This window comes from Zalophus californianus, chromosome 10, assembly GCF_009762305.2.
Source record: "Zalophus californianus isolate mZalCal1 chromosome 10, mZalCal1.pri.v2, whole genome shotgun sequence".
NCBI classification, from domain to species: Eukaryota; Metazoa; Chordata; class Mammalia; order Carnivora; family Otariidae; genus Zalophus; species Zalophus californianus.
This window is the reverse complement of record NC_045604.1, coordinates 35,933,759-35,955,044: the sequence shown is the minus strand read 5'-3', so window position 1 is coordinate 35,955,044 and position 21,286 is coordinate 35,933,759. Positions and strand designations below refer to the sequence as shown.

At 38.8% G+C, this 21,286-nt stretch overlaps 1 protein-coding gene across 2 annotated transcripts in view; it reads right to left on the bottom strand.

Moving 5' to 3' along the window:
* Nucleotides 1–20,766, bottom strand: part of SYT14 (synaptotagmin 14) — a 202,004-nt gene extending 181,238 nt beyond the window's left edge. For both annotated transcript variants that reach the window (XM_027612128.2, XM_027612129.2), the window contains exons 1-2: nucleotides 20,678–20,766; nucleotides 7,451–7,498 (exon numbers count right to left, since the gene is read on the bottom strand). In XM_027612128.2, the coding sequence (XP_027467929.1) occupies nucleotides 7,451–7,498; nucleotides 20,678–20,690 (61 nt within the window). In that variant the 5' untranslated portion in view covers nucleotides 20,691–20,766. The remainder of the gene's footprint in view (nucleotides 1–7,450; nucleotides 7,499–20,677) is intronic.
* Nucleotides 20,767–21,286: the final 520 nt, after the last annotated feature.

Here is a 21,286-nt window from a genome sequence, read left to right as displayed (position 1 = left end):
CTAAGTAGAAACAGCTAACTCCATTCTGCCTATTAGCTTAGACTTCTACATTAAGAGAGGAATAAACCTTTCTTGTTCAGTCACTTAATCTCTGATAAAGCAACCGAATGAATATTTTAATACATACCCACCCCCCTACTACATTCCTTTACTTCAAAGCTATCTTAGTTATTCTTGGCTATTTGCTCTGCCATATACATTTAAGAAATAACTTATATTTATTTGGGGTGGCTCAGTCGTTAAGCATCTGCCTTCGGCTCAGGTCATGATCCCAGGGGCCTGGGATTGAGTCCCGCATCAGGCTCCCTGCTCGGCATGGAGTCAATTCTCCCTCTGTCCCTCACCCTGCTCGTGCTCGCTTGCTCTTTCTCTTTCAAATAAATTAAATCTTTAAAAAATTGTAATAAATTAAATAAATTATATTTTTCTCTGAAATTGTCCATTTCACCTACAACTTCAAATTTACTATCAAGAAGTCATTAATGCTTTTAGGATATTTGAAAGCTCACTTGTAAGTGCAATTATACCCCTTTTACAAGCCTAACATTATTTACCTGTGGCTTCTGTACTATGTTCTTAATTAGCCATCCTAGAGATCTATTTCATAAGGCTTTCCGAAGTCCTGGCATTTCCGTTCTGTTTATCTTTATTGTATCTCTGCTTCTATTTAACTAATTTGGTGTTATCTTTACCCTTCCCTTCTTTCTACTTTCTCATAGCTTATGAGAAGATAGCTCTAACTTCTTATACTGAATGCCTGTCTCATAAATTTCATTCTTTTCTTTTCTAACATAAGCATATAGGATATTGACTTTTTTTTTTTTTAATGGCTACAAATTCTTTGGCACTACTCACATGAAGAATCTCCTCCCCTTGAACCTAGGCAGGCTTGCAAATGCTTGTGCCAATATAGTACAGCAGAAGCGATACCATGTGCCTCCTTCTAAGGGTAGATTAAAAAGTCCCACAGTGTCTACCTTAGATATTGGCCTATTGGCCACCATATGAGAAGTCTATGGCTGTGAATCTATAGCCCTAGTTTTCAGTTCCTGGGTTTAAAAAAAAAAAACAGCTTTATTGACATATAAGTCATTATAAATTCCATCCTTTAAAGTGTACAGTTCAATGGTTTTCAGTATATTCACAGAGCTGTGCGACCACTACCACTGTTTCATTTCAGAGCATTTTCTTCACCCCAGAAAGAAACTCTGTACCCATCAGCAGTCACTCCCCACTCCCTCTTTCCCCCAGCCCCGGGTAACCACTAATTCACTTTCTGCCTCTATGGCTTTGCTTATTCTGGACATTTCATATAAACAGAATCATACAATATGTGGCCTTTTATGTCTGCCTTCTTTCACTTAGGATGTTTTCAAGGTTTATCCATATAGTAGCATGTATTAATACCTCATTCCTTTTTACTGAATAATACCCCTTTATATGGATAGACCCCATTTTGTTTAGTCAACAAAATTCATCCATCACCTCATGGGCATCTAGGTTTTTTTCTACTCTGGTTATTATGAATGATGATGTTATGACTATTACAATACAGGTTTTTGTGTGAACACAGTTTTCAATTTTCTTGGTTATATACCTAGGAATAAAATCTCTGGGTCATCTGGTAACTCTATGTTTAACTTTCTGAGGAAATGCCAAACTGTTTTCCAAAGTGGCTGTAGCACTTTATAATCCCACCAGTAACGTTTGAGGTTCCAATTTCTCTACATCTTCATCAACACTGGTTATTGTCTTTTTGATTTTAGGCATCCTTAGAGGGGGTGGAATGGTATCTCAAGATGGTTTTGATTTGTATTTCCCTGATGAACCTCCATATTTTTTTAACTCTGATGGTTCCCTAACTTTTCTCTGGGCTTAAAAATACATTTAAAGGTATATATGCTAATATTTTCTGAAGTGTTTTTAGGTGCTTTACTGCAGAAAATTTTATATTATCTAGTTTAAAATATTACTTAAAAAAGAAATCTTCATCGTCATTACATTTAGGATTGTACTTGCATAGAGAAAGTATTCAATAAATGCCTCCTAACTGGTAAGCATCGAATAAAATTATTCAAGATTAATTCAGCTAAATCCAATTCAATCACTCGCTCATTAACTCCACAAGAGTTATTAAGTATCTACCATATGTTCTATGGAATTCTCAGCACTGGGGAGACAGCAGTGAACAAATCAATCAAAGCTCCTACCCAATTAGAGCTTATATTTGATGGAGGGACATAGAGTTCCTCCCGGGCAAAAAACTAAGTAACCTATATAAGTGATAAGTGCCAATTAAGATAGACGTTAAATGCATAGGATGATATCATTAAGATTAAAGAACAGAAAGGCCTACTTTAGATATGGTCAGTAGGAAATGTGTTATTGAGAAAGTAACACTTGGAATGAGACCTCAAGGATTAGAGGAGTCAGTCACTTAGAGCTGGTGGGGGAGAGTATTACAGGCAGAGAAAATAACCTGTAATAAAATCTTTAGCCAGAAACAAGCCTGGACATTTAATGAAGAAAAATAAAACCAATGTAGCTGAAGCATATGGGTAAGAAGCAGTATACACAGAACAAAAAAACATGAAGTGGGTAGGGCTCAGACTATGTAAGTGTATTAGGCTGAGCAAGGGCCTCGCAAAGACGTCCATGTCCCAATCCCCAGAACCAGTAACTACTACCCGAAATGGCAAAAGGGATTTTGCATATTTCGTTGTGTTAAGGATCTTGAGACAGCGAGATTAGAGTGGATTATCCTACTAGGCCTGATGTAATCACAAGAGTCCTCAGATGAGGGAGGTAGGCAATCCGAATGAGTAGGAGAAAAAAGAAACAGAACATCAGATGCAGCCTTTCTGGAGTGGCAAGTTTGAAGAAGGGAGGAAGGGACCACAGACCACAGAACACAGGTGGCCTCTAGATGGAAAAGATAAGGAAACAGAGCCTCCCTTTGAGCCTCCCAAAGAAAAGCTTGACCTTAGCCCAGTGAAACTGACTTTGGACTTCTGGTCCCCAGAACTGTGAGAGAATAAGCTTGTGTTGTTTTAAGCCACCAAAGCTGTGGTCATTTGTTACAGCAGCCGTAGGAAATGAATACAGATTTCAATACCTGAAAGGGGGGTGCTGCTGTAACAAATACCTAACATATGGAAGTGGCTTTGGAATTAGGCAATGGGGAGAGGTCTGAAGAATTCTGAGGACCATGACAGAAAAAGCCTAAACTGCCTTGAGAAATATTTATTGCCTTTTAGTAGAAACACAGGTGTTAATGATTCTGCTAGTGAGGACTGAGGGGAAAAAATGAGGTGCACGGTAAAAAAAACAAAAAAACAAAAAAAACCTATACGGTCTTAGATCTAGAAGACCTCAACAGTCATAAAGGAACCACTATGGAAACATAAACGTTAAAGGTGCTGCTGGTGAGAAGTCAGAAAGAAAGGAAGAGCAGGTTACTGGAACCCGGAGAAAGGAGATCCTTATGACCCAGTGGCAGAGGGCCTGGCTAAACTGTGCCCTTCAGTTATATGGAAATTACAGTGAACTTGGATATTCAACTAAGGAGATTTCCCAAGCAACGTGCTGAAAGGATAGCCAGGTTTCTTCATGCTGTTTTTAGTAAACCTCGGGAGGAAACGGATAAATTGAGGGAAAAATTTTTAAGTAAAAAGGCACCAGGAAGGGGTGCCTGGGTGGCTCAGTCGTCAAGCGTCTGCCTTCGGCTCAGGTCATGATCCCGGGGTCCTGGGATCGAGTCCCGCATCAGGCTCCCTGCTCCGCGGGAAGCCTGCTTCTCCCTCTCCCACTCCCCCTGCTTGTGTTCCCTCTCTCATCTCTCTCTCTGTCAAATAAATAAATAAAATCTTAAAAAAAAAAAAAAAGGCACCAGGACTTCATGATTTGGAAAATCTTCAGCCTATCCAGATTGTGAATTATGCTAAAATTAGGGATTCAACGTCAAGAAAGCACACTCTGGAACCAAGGGTGTAGCTAGACATCCTTTTGCCAGTGTCTCAAAAAAACAAATATTCAGTGACACAGAGGGCTCTCTGAAGAGATTAAACATACTACTCCTGGATCTCCCCTGAACCCCAAACTGAGCAAAAGCCAAAGAAAGAGATGGAATAATCCAGGAAAGACCTGTGGAGGAGCACCTTGTCTAATGGAATGAATCCCTATGACATACTGAGAAGACTGACAAGGTTTTTGAGAATATTATGTAATCCTGCCAGCTTGAACTGAAAGGGTCAGGAGGACAAAAGACAAGAAGACCGATGGCCTAGCATAATTCTACAGGCAGAAAGCCAGTGCAAACATAGGCTAGCTTTCAGGAAAAAGGACGGATGACTCCAAGGGTAGAGTCTTAAACCCGGAGGGTGGAGCCTCAGACCTCAGGGTCAAGAGCTAGGCAGTGTGATTCCCAGGCCTTGAAACCTAAAGCTTTCTCCCAGTTTCAAGTTTCAAAATTGCTAAGTACCAGTGACTCCTTTCCTCCTTCCATTTTCTCACTTTTGGGATGGAAATGTCTGTAACTGTTATTCTATGCCTCTTCCATCATTGTATTTGGAGAGCAGGTAACTTGTTTGCTAGTTTCACAGGTCTGCAGATAGGAAAGGAATTTTAAGCCAGGACAAATCATACCCAGAGTTTCACCCACACCTGATATAAATGATTTTAGATGAGGAGTTGATGATATTTAGACGACGTTTCGGACTCTGAGCTGATGCTACAATGTAAGGCTTTATAGGTCAGGGTAAGGCTGTTTGATTTTATGCCAGGTTTATACCTGGGAATCCACAGAAGAGGACATACATTTAAAGCCTGATATACATTTAATACACATAAACCTGATTTATATTTAAAAAGATCATTGGGTTAAAAAAAAAAAGGCTCATTGGTATGTACTAAAGGAGAGAAGAGTGGAAGTAGGGAAACCAGACAAAAAATTACTACAGTTGTTTAGGCAAGAGAAGAGAGAAATGCAGGCTACAGGGACAACAGCAGGATGGAAAAGACAGGATGGCTTCAAAATCTATTTTGAAGGTAGAACTGGCAGAACCAGCTAATATATTAAATGAGAAAGACAGAATGAGTGAAATAAGTTATTCTTAAGTCCGGACTTGAGCAACCGGATAGACTGGGCGCTCTATTAACAGAGATGAGGAAGACCGAGGAAAGCACAGGCTCGTGTGAGCCAATCAAGACTTGCATTTTAGACGTGCTAAGTTTTTTGTTTCTGGCAGACATCCAGATAGAAAGATCAAGTACATACAGGACGGAAGAACAGGGAGCTCGGAGACAGCTCAGAGCTGGATTTATAAATTTGTGTGGCATTTAAGAGAGAACTAAATTAAAGCAAACAGAGGGAAAAGATGGAAAAGTGAAGCAAGCCCAGCACCAAACTCGGATGCAGTACGGTATTTGAAGGTCTGACGGAAGAGAGAAGCTGGCAAAGGAGACAGAGAAGGAGTAGCCAAACAGGTAAAAAGGAGCCATTTCTATTACAAAGAAGTCAGAGATGCCATTTTACCAGAATCTCTGATACTAATTACAATTATTTGACTTTATATAATCTTCATATGCTCTACTCTGTCAAAGTCCAGCTTAAAATGTAAAAGCTTTAGCTCTGAGCATTCATTTTGAAATATTTAGACACTCACGGAACATCCATCCACTAGAACAGGACACTGTACTGAATGCTGAGGGCATACATAGAGATTCAGAAATTTTCCATGACATGGCTACAGTATGATTATTTTTTAAATTTTAATCACAGATTTAAAATTCTACGAAAAGCAGAAGGAAGTGAAAAGGCTGGACTGAGAGAGAGAAAACCGGCAAGGCATTATCTGCAAACTACCTGGATAGGAATCAAGACATCAATACAGAAGAAGAGCCATAATAAAAAGGTATGTTCGGATCATCACCTGTCCCTATCTACACTATTTTCTCTGCTGTGGCTTTATGCTCCCATTGTAGCCACAGAAGACCCTCTCCTCTGCACACTGATTCTACCTTCCAGCTGCCTCCGTTCTTGTCTTCTCATTTCGCCTAACCACAGCCTTAACAACTTTTGATTCCAAGTGATTTGTACAGTGTCTTCTGCTAGCCCACCAAATAAATTCTGTGTTTTAAAAAGTTTTGGTGGGACAAGATAATAACTGTAAAATTATTTAAAACATTTTTGGTAATTCTGGATTAATATACTATAGAAGAAGTTTTAAAAATATTTACATAGCGGAAGAAAACAATGTATACATTTGCCCCCTCTCTCACCTGTTTTAGGTAAGAAGGACAAATCAATAATGGTTATAGCAGGAAAATCATAATCAAAAATTTGAGATTTTAGGAAATGGACTTCAGTTTTCTCCTTTATGGTACCAGAGGAAAGGTAGATTATAAACGACACTTTAATCAAGGAGGGAGACTGTTTCTAAATGTACAGCAATCACAGGTAGTGACACATAAACTGTAGTATGACCACATTAATAATGGTCTCACAAATTCACCTAAGAAGGATTAGAAATTTTTTTCAACTCTAAAGAAGCTGAGGCTTTTCAGACCTGTTGAAGACTTACTGAAAATATGCTGACATTTCCCTGGCATGCCAATCAGGTATCACAAATACTGACACCGCCTCAAACCTCCTTAGTGTGAAATATTAGGGAGAGAAGCGCTGCTCGCTGACCAGACTCGGGAGGGCCAAGTCAGTTTTCAAGAGAGATGCAAGAAAAATAAAGTCTCCCAAGTTTAAAAATAGAAAAGAGCACTAAATTTATGAGGACTTCCTCCCCTGGCCTCCCCAGGTGTATCTTTTCCTTTCTTCACACCATTTTACTGTTTTCTCGTTACTCATGAATGTGGGGACTCCCAAGGTTCTCCTGATTCTTCCAAATCTAGAGAATGCCTGATTCCTTGCCTCCCACCTAATATCTGAATTACCTTTCCTGGGGCCACCTTGTTGAACCACCCAGTTGTTAGGTGGCTCCTTCTAAGGAAGCATAGACAGTTGTTGGTGTCAAAGGATGCTGTGGTCTTTGGACATGATCCCGATTTGAATTTCAACCAACTCCTCACATCTCTCTGATGGGGTACAGTAATAGAACAGAAGTCAATGGGAGATCAGCATGCACTCAGATTCCAGATTCTGAAAGGGAACAAAAATCAAACCCTCCATTCTTTGCCTCTTCACCATGTCTAATAACCAATATGCTAGAAACCAGGCTTTATCAGCCCAACAAAACTAAATATAAAGTAACAACTCTTAATAACCACATAATAAACAATATGCACTTTATGGATACTTAAGTCTATAATACAACTAGGAAATATTAGTATTTATTAAATTTTATTCTAAGTCCAAATTATCTGCCATCTTCCTAAAATTTAACATATGCTGTGAAGTGTTCATTTTGTATCTAAATATCCATGCAGAGCATTGACTTACCTTTTCTAATACAAATAAGTTCATGTACTCCACAGGTTCTTTCTCCACCTGTTAAAAAAATTTTGTTAGACGTTAAAAAGAAGAAATAATGTGAGTCTGACTATTACAAAGTTTTAAATTAGCTTTTACCAATGACCTCAGGAGAAAGAGTTTCCTAATTTTCCTTAAACTCAACTATATAACTTGATATCCAGAATTTTCCTGAACCCGTAAACTAAGATCTTATAAAGTCTTGGAATGAAGAGCCTTCATTTAAGCATGTTATTTTTAAATGGCAATCTTCTCAAGAGCAGATATCATATCACCATTTCCTTCACATATCACATATGTGAAGTACCTCTTCACATATATCACATATCACACATGTGAAGTACCTCTTCACATCATCTAGAAGGAAACATTGTAGGAGAGAAGCCTCTTTTGTATCTGAGGTTAAATATATACAGATAAGTTACTGTGAAAGGGTCAACCCTGTTAAAGGCCCTATTTATATTTTATCACATACATACTCATATGGTATAAAATAAAACACAATCTTTTCCCTGTTCTTCAGCTACCCACTCTTATAAATCTGTAAAAAGACAAATTTTATAAATAGGTATATGATAAAAACAAATTTAACCAAAAGCTTACTTTGATTATAATTATAAAAATCATGCTATCATAAAATACTTAAAAAATAAAGTAATATTAGTCTCTACAGAAATAGGTATTTCCTTCACTCTGAAACATAATGCCACTGCTTTATATGAATGTAAGCTAAATGAAACTTTGTAGTGTTCTATATATGCATGACCTTATAATTATGCTGTGAATTATGTTTAAACTTTGCATAATAGAAATATTAAATAATTTAACCTTAGCTCATTACAGAAGATTATGAACAGTTATGAATAGTTAAGTGTATTTCTTATAACAGTTACAGAAAATAGAAATATCTTACAGCAGTAACACGAGAGGTAAAAACCATGATATCCACTCAAAAAAAGTAGGTCATCTGAGAAGCTAAAAAACTATAAAACAGTATTTCTATTGCTAAAGTAGGTTAGAGCTACCTTCCAACTTGGTTGTAACAATGCCAGGTTTGTGATTATTATCAACCCTACACTAATCACTGGTTAACAGGAAGATAGACTTAGCCAGAAGAAATACCTAACTTAAAGCGGTGATTATGAAACAACCATTATTCAGCAAACCTCAGTGTAAGTACAGTGAGACCTTACGACCTGGAATATTACCGGTGGGCTACCACTGATCACTTGCTGAAGGGCAAGAATGAGCTACACCTATATACTACATAGATTTAATACTGAGAAGACCCTACGCAAAAACGAGAAAGAGAAAATTCACCAAATTACAGAAGAAACCATTTTCGAGAAATTTGGAAGAATCACATAATTAACAGTAACGTAACTATAACATACACTAATGCCATCACTGATGTTTTCCCATAAAAATATTTCTTATATGGTCATTAAGGCCTATTCTCCAGAAGAAAACACTTGTAATGTAACGTAGTTTGCCTTATGTACTTAATTCATGTTAACAAGACTGTACTTATTAAAGCCTGTAATTAAAACTAGACTTCCCCCTTATTTAATGTAAATTGGTTAGGCTTTGGTATACACAACTAAGCTTAAATATAAATGCATAGTTTGTACAGGCTCAGGATTAACTATTATGTAAGACTATTATGTATATTATATAACATATACAAACTTATATAAAAACTATTATATAAGACTTTTCTCAAAACTACAAAATGACCATGAAAGCTAACTCCCACTTCTAAAAGTATTTATTTATATCAAATGAAAGAACTTCATGAATAAAAAGCTAAGGCAAATAATTACTGTATTTTAAATTTATAGAGTCAATTGGTAATTGTCAAATTTGTCAAAGTATGCACAAAAATCACATAACTAGGAAAAAAAAAAAGACTGTGCTCTACTCTTCCTGGTATTTGTTACCAAAATTCTAACCAAGTGAGATTTCAATGATGTACATGTAGAAATCAAGAACAATCACCATTATTACGGAAATGGAAAGGAATATTAAGGATAAACAAATGTCAGTCAATAAAGTAAAATTTAGGAAAAAAAATAACCTTCCTTTTAAAAGTACAAAAGAAACACAGAAAGTTAAATAAACTTTATTATTGGACAATGAAATCAATATTCCTTTTGTCCCCAATCCTTTCGGAGACCACTAAGAGCGTTAAGGAAAAAAAAATATGCTTTCTATATGTTAAATGTACAGGTTTTTAATGAATACGCTTGGGAGTCAAAAGGCTTAAATACTTTTTCAACCAGAGATACAGTGAACTTTGTACAAACTTCATGCCTTGTTTAAAATCTCTAAAAATAAATTTGAAAAGTTTCCAAATGAATCAAATTTGTAAGCAAAAGGCAAGTCACTGAAGGCATATCTTGACTTACATACGGTGGCAATTCAAAAAATGGTTTACTGATTTTAAGAGCATAATGCAGAAGAGGAATGATTTTTTTTAATTTCAGCTTTATTGAGGTATAGCTGAACATATAAATTATAAGATATGTAAAGCGAACATCGTGGGGTGCCTGGGTGGCTCAGTGGTTAAGCATCTGCCTTCGGCTCAGGTCATGATCCCAGCGTCCTGGGATCGAGCCCCGCATCAGGCTCCCTGCTCTGCAGGAAGCCTGCTTCTCCCTCTCCCACTCCCCCTGCTTGTGTTCCCTCTCTCGCTGTGTCTCTCTCTGTCAAATAAATAAAATCTTTAAAAAAATTAAAAATAAATAAAGTGAACATCGTGATGGTTTGATATATGTATGTAACAAACATGCATATCAAATGCATAGAAGAATGATTTTTGATTATTTTTATTGAGCTATAACTGACATAGAACACTGTGTAAGTTTAAGGTGTACGTGTTGATTTGATATTTACATATCACGATACAATTACCACCATAGCCTTAGCTAACACCTCTACCACGTCACATAATTATCACTTCTTGTCTGTGGTAGTCACAATTAAGATCCAGTCTCTTAGCAACTTTTAAGTTTATAACATAGAATTGCTGTCTATAACTACTACACTGTGCATTAGATTTCCAGGACTTACTTATCAATGGGTTGCAAGTTTTTACCCTTAAACAACATCTCCCCAATTCCCCCACATCCCCCACACCCTGGTAATCACCATTCCACTCTGTTTTTACAAGTTCAACTTTTTTTTAATTCCACATTTAAGTGATACCACACACTATTTGTCATTCGTGTCTGATTTATTTCACTTAGCATAATGCCCTCAAGGTCCATCCATGTTGTCACAAGTGGCAGGACTTCCTTCTTTTTAGGGCTGAATAATATTCCGTTCTATATACATATGCCACCTTTCTGTCCATTCTTCTGCTGATGGACACTTAGGTTGTTTCCATATCTTGGCTATTGTGAATAATGCTGCAATAAACATGGAAACACAGATATCTCTTCAATATATTATTTTCATTTCCTTTAGATATATACCCAGCTGTGGGACTGCTGGATCTTATGACAGTTCTATTTTTAATTTTTTAAGAAACCACCATACTGTTTTCCACAGCTGAACGAATTTGGGGGAATGATTATTTAAAGTAATAAATTAGTCAATCTCTTTAGAAAGAAAGAAGTCTTCTACTAAAATGAATAATCATCCCCAAAATGAACTCTTATACAATTTTTCACACATCAAATTTAATGCAAATACATTAACAATAATGAAGACTTAGAGACCATAAGAGAATGACAGAATATAAAAAGTGACCAGAAGTCGGAAATAAAGTTGTCTAGCTCATTACAAATAAACAAACTGAGGCACTAAACATTAAGTTGCCCAGGGTCACTAGTTTATTGTCAGAAAAAATAATTGGGACCCTAGGGTTAATACAGTAAGAAATTTAAAAATGGACTGTTTTTCATTTTTATGAAAAAAATAAAAATTATGAAATTGTTTTCTAATCCTTTAAGGTAATTTAAATAAGTCAATATCTCAAAACTATTCTTAGAGATAATACCAGCATTGCTCTTGAAATGTTCATCTCAGCAACATGGAAATGAGAAATAGAAAATGACAAGCTTAGTCAAAGTTACCATCTTTCCCCTCAGGCAAACCCATGTAGGAGCATAATGTAAACTGGCAGAATCCTCTACAATTGGCATAAGTACATAGTTTAAGAGGAAACAGATGTGTGTGGGCACACGCAGACATGCTATGTGTGCATGTGTGTATCTGTGTACGGATGCACATGACTGAGAGTGTACCTGGGAAGTGGGAATTTCTTTTTAAGCGGGGGTGGGAGGGGTAGGGGAGTGGGAGGGATTTATAAAGTATGTACTTTTCCATTATGCCTACAGAAGGAAAATGTGCAGTGATGTTATATTCCCATCAAAATATGCCCAGGTATACAAAAATGGAATTAAACCTAAAGATTTAGTTCATTTAAAATGGATCTAGGAGTCCTTTTCAAAATTGGACTTTATTTTTTCTACCATGTTAATTTTGACCAATAAACGAAGTCAATACAATTTACAGGATCTATTAATTTCTTTTCAAACACCACAAGGCTACTTTAGAAATACCTTAAATTTGGGGCACCTGGGTGGCTCAGTGGGTTAAGCATCCGACTCTTGATTTCGGCTCAGGTCATGATCTCAGGGCTGTGGGATCAAGTCCTGCTTCAGGCTCCACGCTCAGTGGGGAGTCTGTTTCCCTCAGTCTGTCTGTCTGTCTGTCTGTCTCTCTCTCTCTCTCTCTCTCCCCCACCCTCCTCCCCACTCACACTCTCTCTAAAAAAATAAATAAATCTTAAAACAAACCTTAAATTCTACCTTATCTAAAGATGTCACCAAAACATACGCATTAGTCAAAAATTAAATTGTGTCACACTGATAAACTGTTATAGCTAATTCTTCAGCAGACACATATGCTATACATAATAAGCATGAAACATCAAATGTTTCCTATTAATGCTGCCAACTACCCCCACCCAACCAATTTAACCCATTTAGACCAGTCACTAATCCCTAGATACGTTTCAGTTTTGACCCTAATTAAGTCATTCAAGGAATGATCCCAATTTTGGTGCCTAACTGAAAGCAGAGTGTTATGGAAAGATCATGGTTTCTGAACTGAGCCAGTCTCCAATTTTTTTTTTAAGATTTTATTTATTTGAGAGAGAGGAACCGCAAGAGAGGGAACACAAGCAGGGGGAGTGGGAGAGGGAGAAGCAGGCTTCCCGCCGAGCAGGGAGCCCGATGTAGGGCTCAATCCCAGGACCCTGAGATCATGACCTGAGCCGAAGGCAGATGCTTAACAACTGAGCCACCCAGGTGCCCCAGTCTTCAAATTTTTTAAAGATTTTATTTATTTATTTGAGAGAGAGCGTGCATCAGCAAGAGTAGGGGCAGAGGGAGAGGGACAAGCAGACTCCCTGCTGAGCAGGACCCTGAGGTCATGACCTGAGCCAAAGTCAGACACTTAACCAACTGAGCCACCCAGGCGCCCTCAGGCTTCAATTTTAAAGACAGTATCACCTAGTATTATCTTTGTGAACCTTGTGCTTATAAGAAAAAGTAAAAATAACTAAATTGATTTGTAAAGTAGTAATAATGGTAACCCCAGGATGAAAACTAGATTTCATTTTGTATACCAATTCTGGGGATTAAAAGTAGCTGCTGGAATGGGAGTGGAGGGCAATGCTGAGAAGGATACTGAAACCAAGTCCACACATGGTAGGGAAAAGATGTTGAAAAGATACTTTAACGGAACAGATGTCTGCTACAGTCAAGAGAAGAAGCTTTGCCATGCAATTGCTCTCCACGACTGAGATAATGGACAGATGATGCCTGGCCCATGGTGAGCACCCAAAAAATGTTAATTCCTTTTGCATTCCTCACAAGTAGAATACAAAATTCAAAGAAAACTTAGATTTATACCTGGAGACAGAAAAGATTCTGTATGTTTTCTTCTCTTCTACAGCATTAGTTGTCAGTTAATTTCAAACACTCTCCTGTGTAAATATTCCCAAATAAGTTTAATCTTCTTATACTCCTTAATTTGTCCTCTTTTTAGAATTTTTCTTTTTTAAAGATTTTTTTTAAATGTATTTGAGAGGGAGAGAGAGCATGAGCAGGGGGGAAAGGGCAGAGACAGAGGGAGAAGCAGACCCCCTGCTGAGCACGAAGCCCAGTGTGGGGCTTGATCCCAGGACTCTGGGACCATGACTTGAGCCGAAAGGCCAACACTTAACTGACGGAGCCATCCAGGCACCCCTTTTTAGAATTTTTCTTTAAAAAAAAAACAAAAAACTTTTAGGCCTCCAGTCCCCTGGGAGTTAATCCTTCCAAATGAGAATTCCTTTATTTTTTTGTTGTTACTGCGTAATTACTAGAGTTAAAATAATCTGAGTAAGTCCTTTCTCTATTTACTTTTATAAGCTCGTTTTATGGATAATATTCCTATACAACAGCCTGAGTTTTGAGACACATACTCACCCACCACTCTGACATCACACGGAATAACCAACTATATCTCTTTTCATAACAATATCTTAGAGTATTTTATAATCTGCAAACTATGCACTAAGTACATTATCTTTTGAGCCATATAAATTCCTATGAATTTATTCAATAATTTTTCCCAAGAGGTGCAAATTTTATCTTATAAAAGTAAACTTATTGTTCATAAACATAATCCATTTTTCCTACTTCTGAGCAACTTTTAATTCAATTTTTGAGTTAATTATGTTTTGGACTGTTTAGAAGCTCATTAAGATAATACTATAAAACTCTGAATAAGTATATGCTCATTAAAAAGGTATACTACTTAATTTAATTTTCTAGTTAAATGAGAACACCTTTTGTTTTGACTACTACACCAGACTGTTTGTTAAAGCTATTAATATGCATTATTACATTAGTAAGTCAGAATACTGAAGACAATTTTTCATTAAAATCCTCTATCTCCTGATGATTCAGATTACTGCAATTATCAATTCTAGTACAGCCCGAAAGCGTTCTGAATGCACATATTTGTTTTCAAATAAATTCCTGATGACAGTTTGCTGTACTGTCACTATTTCCTCCCTCTTAAAAAAAGGTAAATCAAGGCTTTTGTTTTTAAATAAATTCCTGATGACAGTTTGCTGTATTGTCACTATTTCCTCCCTCTTAAAAAAAGGTAAATCAAGTCTTCCAATTTGTTAGATTTCAATTAAGATTTTACTGCATATACATACCAGGGGCGCCTGGGTGGCTCAGTCCTTAAGCGTCTGCCTCTGGCTCAGGTCATGATCCCAGAGTCCTGGGATTGAGTCCCGCATCGGGCTCCCTGCTCTGCAGGAAGCCTGCTTCTCCCTCTCCCACTCCCCCTGCTTGTGTTCCCTCTCTCACTGTGTCTCTCTCTGTCAAATAAATAAAATCTTAAAAAAAAAACTGCATATACATACCAAATATGCATATAATTATCTTACTCAGAAGTTTAGAATGTTTTATCGATAGCAGTTTGTTCAATCCGAGGTTCTCCCTGTATAGGCGCTTTCACTTTAGGTATAAACTAGGCAGGATTTGGGAGTGGGGGAAAGAATGAAGTCAGCTAGGGCGCCTGGGTGGCTCAGTTGGTTAAGCGACTGCCTTCGGCTCAGGTCATGATCCCGGAGTCCCGGGATCGAGTCCCACATCGGGCTCCCTGCTCGGCAGGGAGTCTGCTTCTCCCTCTGACCCTCTTCCCTCTCATGCTCTCTATCTCTCATTCTCTCTCTCTCTCAAATAAATAAATAAAATCTTTAAAAAAAAAAAAAGAATGAAGTCAGCTAAATGGAAATCAAATCCAGGAATACAATCTACTACATTACTGCACATACGCTATGGACAAACATTACAATCACTTTAAAGAAAGCAATAATGCAAACAGTATTACTCAACAAATAAGCCAACATGTGGTTCTCTTGCTTTCTACACTGGCATGCACTGTCACATTCTAATATTACCTAAAACAACAAAAAATGAAATGTTTCTTAATACAACTATTTCCCTACTTTTTCCTCATTTTGTGAATTAGGAGAGGAACCTTAAGTAAAATACTCCAAAGTACTCACGGAGAGAGGTCTCTGAACAAATACACTGCATATCTAAACATGTCCTAAATCTCTGCAAAACGTTAGAAATTTTATTCCTGCTGAAAGTCAAAATATCCCTTTTAGGAATATCATTGATTAAACTGAACTGTAAATCCTCCAAAAAAAAAAAAAAAAACACAAAAAAACTGTTCAAAAAATTGCCTCACTCTGCCACAGACTGTGGACAGGCGTGCCTTTCTCATCATATCACCCCCCCCCCTTACATCCTAATGATCTCTCTCTAACAGTAACACTGAAAGCAGGAAAGAAGTGTGATGTTCTCCTTCAGAACTCATAACAGGTTTGTACTGGGTTTTTTAAGTCAGTATTTCAAAAGTCCAAATTCTGCCTTGGAAATCTTAGAGTCACAACAAGTCTTCAAGAGCACCTCAGAATTGTACTGATGATTTAAAAAATACATACGTACATACCACATAAGTATGTGGTAAATTACAAAGTGCCTTTATAAATAAAAATATGCATACATACATATTCATACACACACAGATTCCTTCTAATAGTCTTCTTTTACAACTTTAAAACATACTACCCAGCAAGATTAAGTAAATATACAGCACAATAACAATAAAGGTGAATATTTTTACTTCAGCAAAAAAGTTTTGCAAAGAGTGTTCTGATATTTTTTTTAGTTTTATTTCTTTTAATACTTGAGGTAATTCATTTTATTTTTTTTTTACAATTTTTTTATTATGTTATGTTACTTCTTACGGAAGAGTCAGAAAGATGTGGACTGAATAAAGGAGGAGCTTAGGTCAGATCGTTAAAGATCTCTATCCTGAGGTTTTAAATATTAGTTTTGCATTTTACAAAGAAAACTAGCAATAGTTCAGAAAACAGGTTGGAAGGAACCCTAAAACTAGGGCCAACAAAACAAGACTAGCTTAGAAAACTAATACAAGCCTCTTAATGAGGGGGAATAAGCTTAAGTGTAAGCACTAAACATCGTAAACTGAGATGCACACTTGGCAGGACTTACTGATCAACAAGGGAGAATGAGTTTAAGACAGGGCTGATTTCCAGATTTCTATCTCAGATCCCTGGTTATTTAAAAATACCACTCAGATAGTAAATCTGCATGGAGTGGGGAGTACAGAACCTGGATTTGGTGGCTGTGATGACAACTTTCGTTTGGGACATTTTGAATGTCCCAAACTAAATATTTTGGAATGCAAGATATCTAGCAACATCCGAAAACATAAATTGGGAAAATTCTGTGTACTTTTATTCATAGTGCACTTTTATTTTTTTCAAGTTTTTGTTTAAATTTCAGTTGGTTAACATACAGGGTAGTTATCAGTTTCAGGGGTAAAACATAGTGATTCAATACTTCCATACAACATTTGGTTCTCATCATGCGTTAAGAGGGCATAGGGGCTCCTGGGGTGGCTCAGTCAGTTGAGCGTCCAACTCTGGATTTTGGCTCAGGTCATGATCTCAGGGTTGTGAGACTGAGCCCCTGAGTCAGGCCCCGTGGCGGGGAGTCTGCTTGAGATTCTGTCTCTCCCTCTGCCCCTCCCTCATGTGCGTGCGCACTCTCTCCCTCTCTCTAAAATAATAAATCTTTAAAAAAATAGTGCATTTTTAATTTACTACTCCAGAAAGCAGAACTAAGGTGAGCAGATAGATAGAAGTTACTGAATGGCAGGTTTTTGGTCAAATACATCTGGGAAATGGATGCAATCAATGTAGATAATGTATAGAATTCCATTATAACAATTCAAAAAACATTTATTGAGTACATACTATATTTAGATACTGTGCAAAATTTAAGGAGTACAAAAATAAGACATTACCCTCTAGGAATTGACAAGGAAGACAAATTATAAACAAGTAATTATAAAATTACTCAATGTGTGCAATTATAGCAGTATGTAAAGAGGATGAGAACAGGGTTAAGAATGGAAACACAAAGAACATCAGGCAACAGAGATGAAAAGAAGACTGAGAAGCAATCAAGAGAGGAGGAGAAAATTTCAAAAAAAAAAAACAAACAACAGAAAATGGTTAACAATGTCAGACTGACAGAGGCCAACATTATAAGAGTTAAGACAGTAGATGACAACTAAAGGTCTCGATAGGCTAGGGTAGAGCAATGATTCCCAACCTGGTTATCACCGGACCTCTAGGTAACAATAAGGCTCTGTGAACTACTCAATATTTCAAAATGCTTTTTCAAAATTGTACCTTAACCTAAGATAGGACTAATTTCTTCACCTCTCACTGGAATTATATTAGATCAGTGTGGTAACACCACCATATTATATTTGTCTGAAGTCCTGATTAGCAGTTACCTGTCTGATTAAAGGAGGAAATGAGTGATTACTTAGCATGTAAAATACGGGTTTTACACAGAGGAGGAAATAAAAGTAACCCTTACTACTTAAAAATCTAAACTTAAGGGCTAAAATGTTGGGCTATAGCTGATAAGAATATGCTGAACAGATACAAATGATTTGTTCTTTGATTCAAAACATTGGTTTGCTATGCAAGGGATTGAAGACACCTGATTTGAAAGTAGTCCAGGTAGAAGAGATTCTATGGTTTTGGTTGATTTCAACCTCATCTTGAGCTAACACGCAGTTCCAAAAAGGCCATGTTACTCGACAATACATCTGGAATGGAATGGCTATCATATTTCAAACTAAAACATACAACTACACACCATCCAGAGGAAAAATTGGGTATTTTGTCTGCAAAAAAATTCTCAAAAGTTGTCTTCAAATGGTAGAAGGGATGTCATATACACTGGGAAGAGTGGACTTTTAATTTATTGCTCCAGAAGGCAGACCTAGGATAAGGAGATCGACAGAAGTTACTGTATGGCAGATTTTCATTGAACTCATGTGTCATTGAATGTTTTTATACAAAAGATGATTCATCTTTTGTTGTTCACACTATATTATAATTGCATGGCTAAAATTATCTGTCTCCCCCACTACAACGTGTGCTCCTTAAGGGAAGGAGTGTGGTCTTAGGCATCTTTATGGCCCCTCAGAATTTAGCACAGAACACTGAGTACAGCTAGTGCTCAATAAGGCTGCTGAACTAACAGGTGAAGGAAGGGACTGAATGCTTTACGAGCCCCTTCACTGGGAAGAAGGTTGAATAAGATGCCCCCTTGGGCACCTAAAATTCTAAGATGTCCCTAGTACAAAGTCCTCATCCAAAGCTCATTTACTTCCTAACACAGCAAGGGAATGGTGTATATAAATAATGGGCTCTGGTATGTGAAAAACAGAACAGTTAGATTAACCTGACCCAACGTCTTTATTTGAAATGCTAATATTAACTTCAGTCTCTTATCAAACTAGAAAACATATAATTCCCGATCTTTATATTATGAAAACTTCAATGAATGCTTAAGTATTTGAAAATTGATGTGAATATCTGAAACAGAAGAATCTCTAGGATATGAAAATTTCAAAAATCTTGTTCTTTGAATATACTAGTAGTAGGCAGAGCAAAAAAGCCATCAGTTGACATTAAAAAAAAAAAGGAATCGATCACATTTAACTGCAAGGGGGTAGGGTGGGGGGCGAAGACTGAGAAAAAGAGAAAAATTGTAAAATATTTCAAGAAATTAGAAGTTACAGGGTCAGATCCAGATCCTATCTGGCTAATTTTTCCTCATCTTCTGCATAAACTTTTTAGCTTTACCATGTCATTAAGAAACACAAATTGGTTGTAGAAATAAAGTACAAAACATTAATCAGTGGATTTGGTTTCTGTATTTTTAACCTCTAGTTAAAAGCATAGTAAGGAAAAGAGTTTGAAAGTACCACTCTGGGTAACAGGAATATCAAAGATTATATAAGTAGATCTTGTTCCCAAGTGCTTTCCATCACGTTGGCTAAAGTAGTTATCTGAAATGTGTCTGAATGTGTGTCTTGCATATAACAGGTAATCAATCCCTTAAATAAAATGAAAATAAACACAAAGCTCAAGTTATTTTGGAGACCACACGATCTGACAAAGAGGTATATGCTACTGGTGATTAGCCAGTCATCAAGATGGGAAGTCCTCTTTAAGTTTTACTTAGGAGAAAGACACGTAAAATTTAAGCTAATGATTATATAGCTAGAGGTACCGTGAACATCTGTTACAGATGATGTGAATCTGTACACACGTGCGCCCATACAGGTAAATTTTACAAACTACTTTCAACTGAGTTAAACTAAGAGTCTCACAGGGGCTGGAAGATGCTGCAGTCTTTCACATAAATATCCTAGACGTGTGATGTTAATTTTCACAATATCCTCCTTAAAAACAAAGCAAAATACAGACACTTCGTTCCAGATAGATGTTTTTGGAACAAGAGGAAAATACACTCTGATGCCAACCGCCTTCTCTGGCTGGGCAGTAAATACTAAGCTACTTTTTAAAAATACTGAGTATTGTTGACACTGTAACACTTAGTGGACTTATAATACAGGCAGGATTCTAAGAGTGTGCGTTTATTTCAGATGTATTCTCCTAGAAAAAAAGCAGTTTTGAGTGCTAAGGGGAAAAAAAACGCTTGAGGAAATTAATCTCACCCCAAATTTCCTGGCCCCCTACAACAGCAAACAGAAGGGTATGGATGGAGAGTGCAATCCAGCGTCAGTTCCGCAGAAGGCACTAAGAAGGGTTAGGACTGGGACAGCAAAACTGGACTCCCAGTTTGGTAGCAAGGCGGGTACGGCGGGAGAAGGAGTGCGGGGGGAAGCACAGTGGAGGGGGACACCCCGCAGTCCCTCGCTCCCCCGACCCGTCCCGCGGGCTCCGCAGGGCCGCACCGGAGCCCCACTCGGCACCGCCAGCCACGGCACCTGTCAGGAAGACCGGCTCCTCTCCGAGCCGGGCCACGGGCTGAGGCCGACAGAACCGCCAGGGCCGGAGCGAGCGAGCCGGCTGACCCGCCGCGCCGCTCCGCCCACCCGTCTCCCGAGACGCGGTCGGGACCCCTACGCTTCGCCGGCCCGCTCCCCACCCGCAGGCGAGTGCCCCACCCGCGCCACGGCCTCCCGGGCTCCTGGGAGCCCGGCTCCCTGGGCGTTCCCCCTCCTCCCACACCACGGCCGGCCTCCACTTACCTTCAATCGCCATGATGTGCTCGCCATGGACCGCACCAACTGGATGGCGGGGGCGGCGGGCGGGCGTGCGGGCGCGCGGGCGGAGGACGCGCCGAGTCAGCCAGCCCGAGAGGCGGGGCCGGCCCCGCAAACGCCCGGCTGCGCGGCCAGGAGGGGAGCCGCGGGCGGGGCAGACTGGGGTGGGGCGGAAGAGGGGCCCCCTGTGCGCCCGACTGCTGGCCGCGGAAGAAATGGAACCTTCCCCGGCCGTCGCCGCTGCCGCCAGCACGTGACACCGCCCCGCCCCCACCCCGCCACCCCCACAGAGCCTCGCGCCGGGATTCAAAACAGGTGCCCAGTCCGGGGAGCCCCGGCACCCGCGCCCGACTCTGGCCCGAGGCTCACTGAGCATGTGTGGGCCGCTCTGACCCCCTCGGCCCGGGGCTTCTCCAGGTCCAGGACCACGGCGGAGGCATCCGCTCCTCAGGTGCTGGCAGCATCCGTAGTCGACGAAGGAAGGGAGTAGGGAAAGGATGTGGTCAGTACCATGGACAGGTCTCCTCAATTGAAGACTGGGCTCAGGGATTCCCACCCAGTGACTACTTATTTTGGTAATCTGAAGGTCTGTTT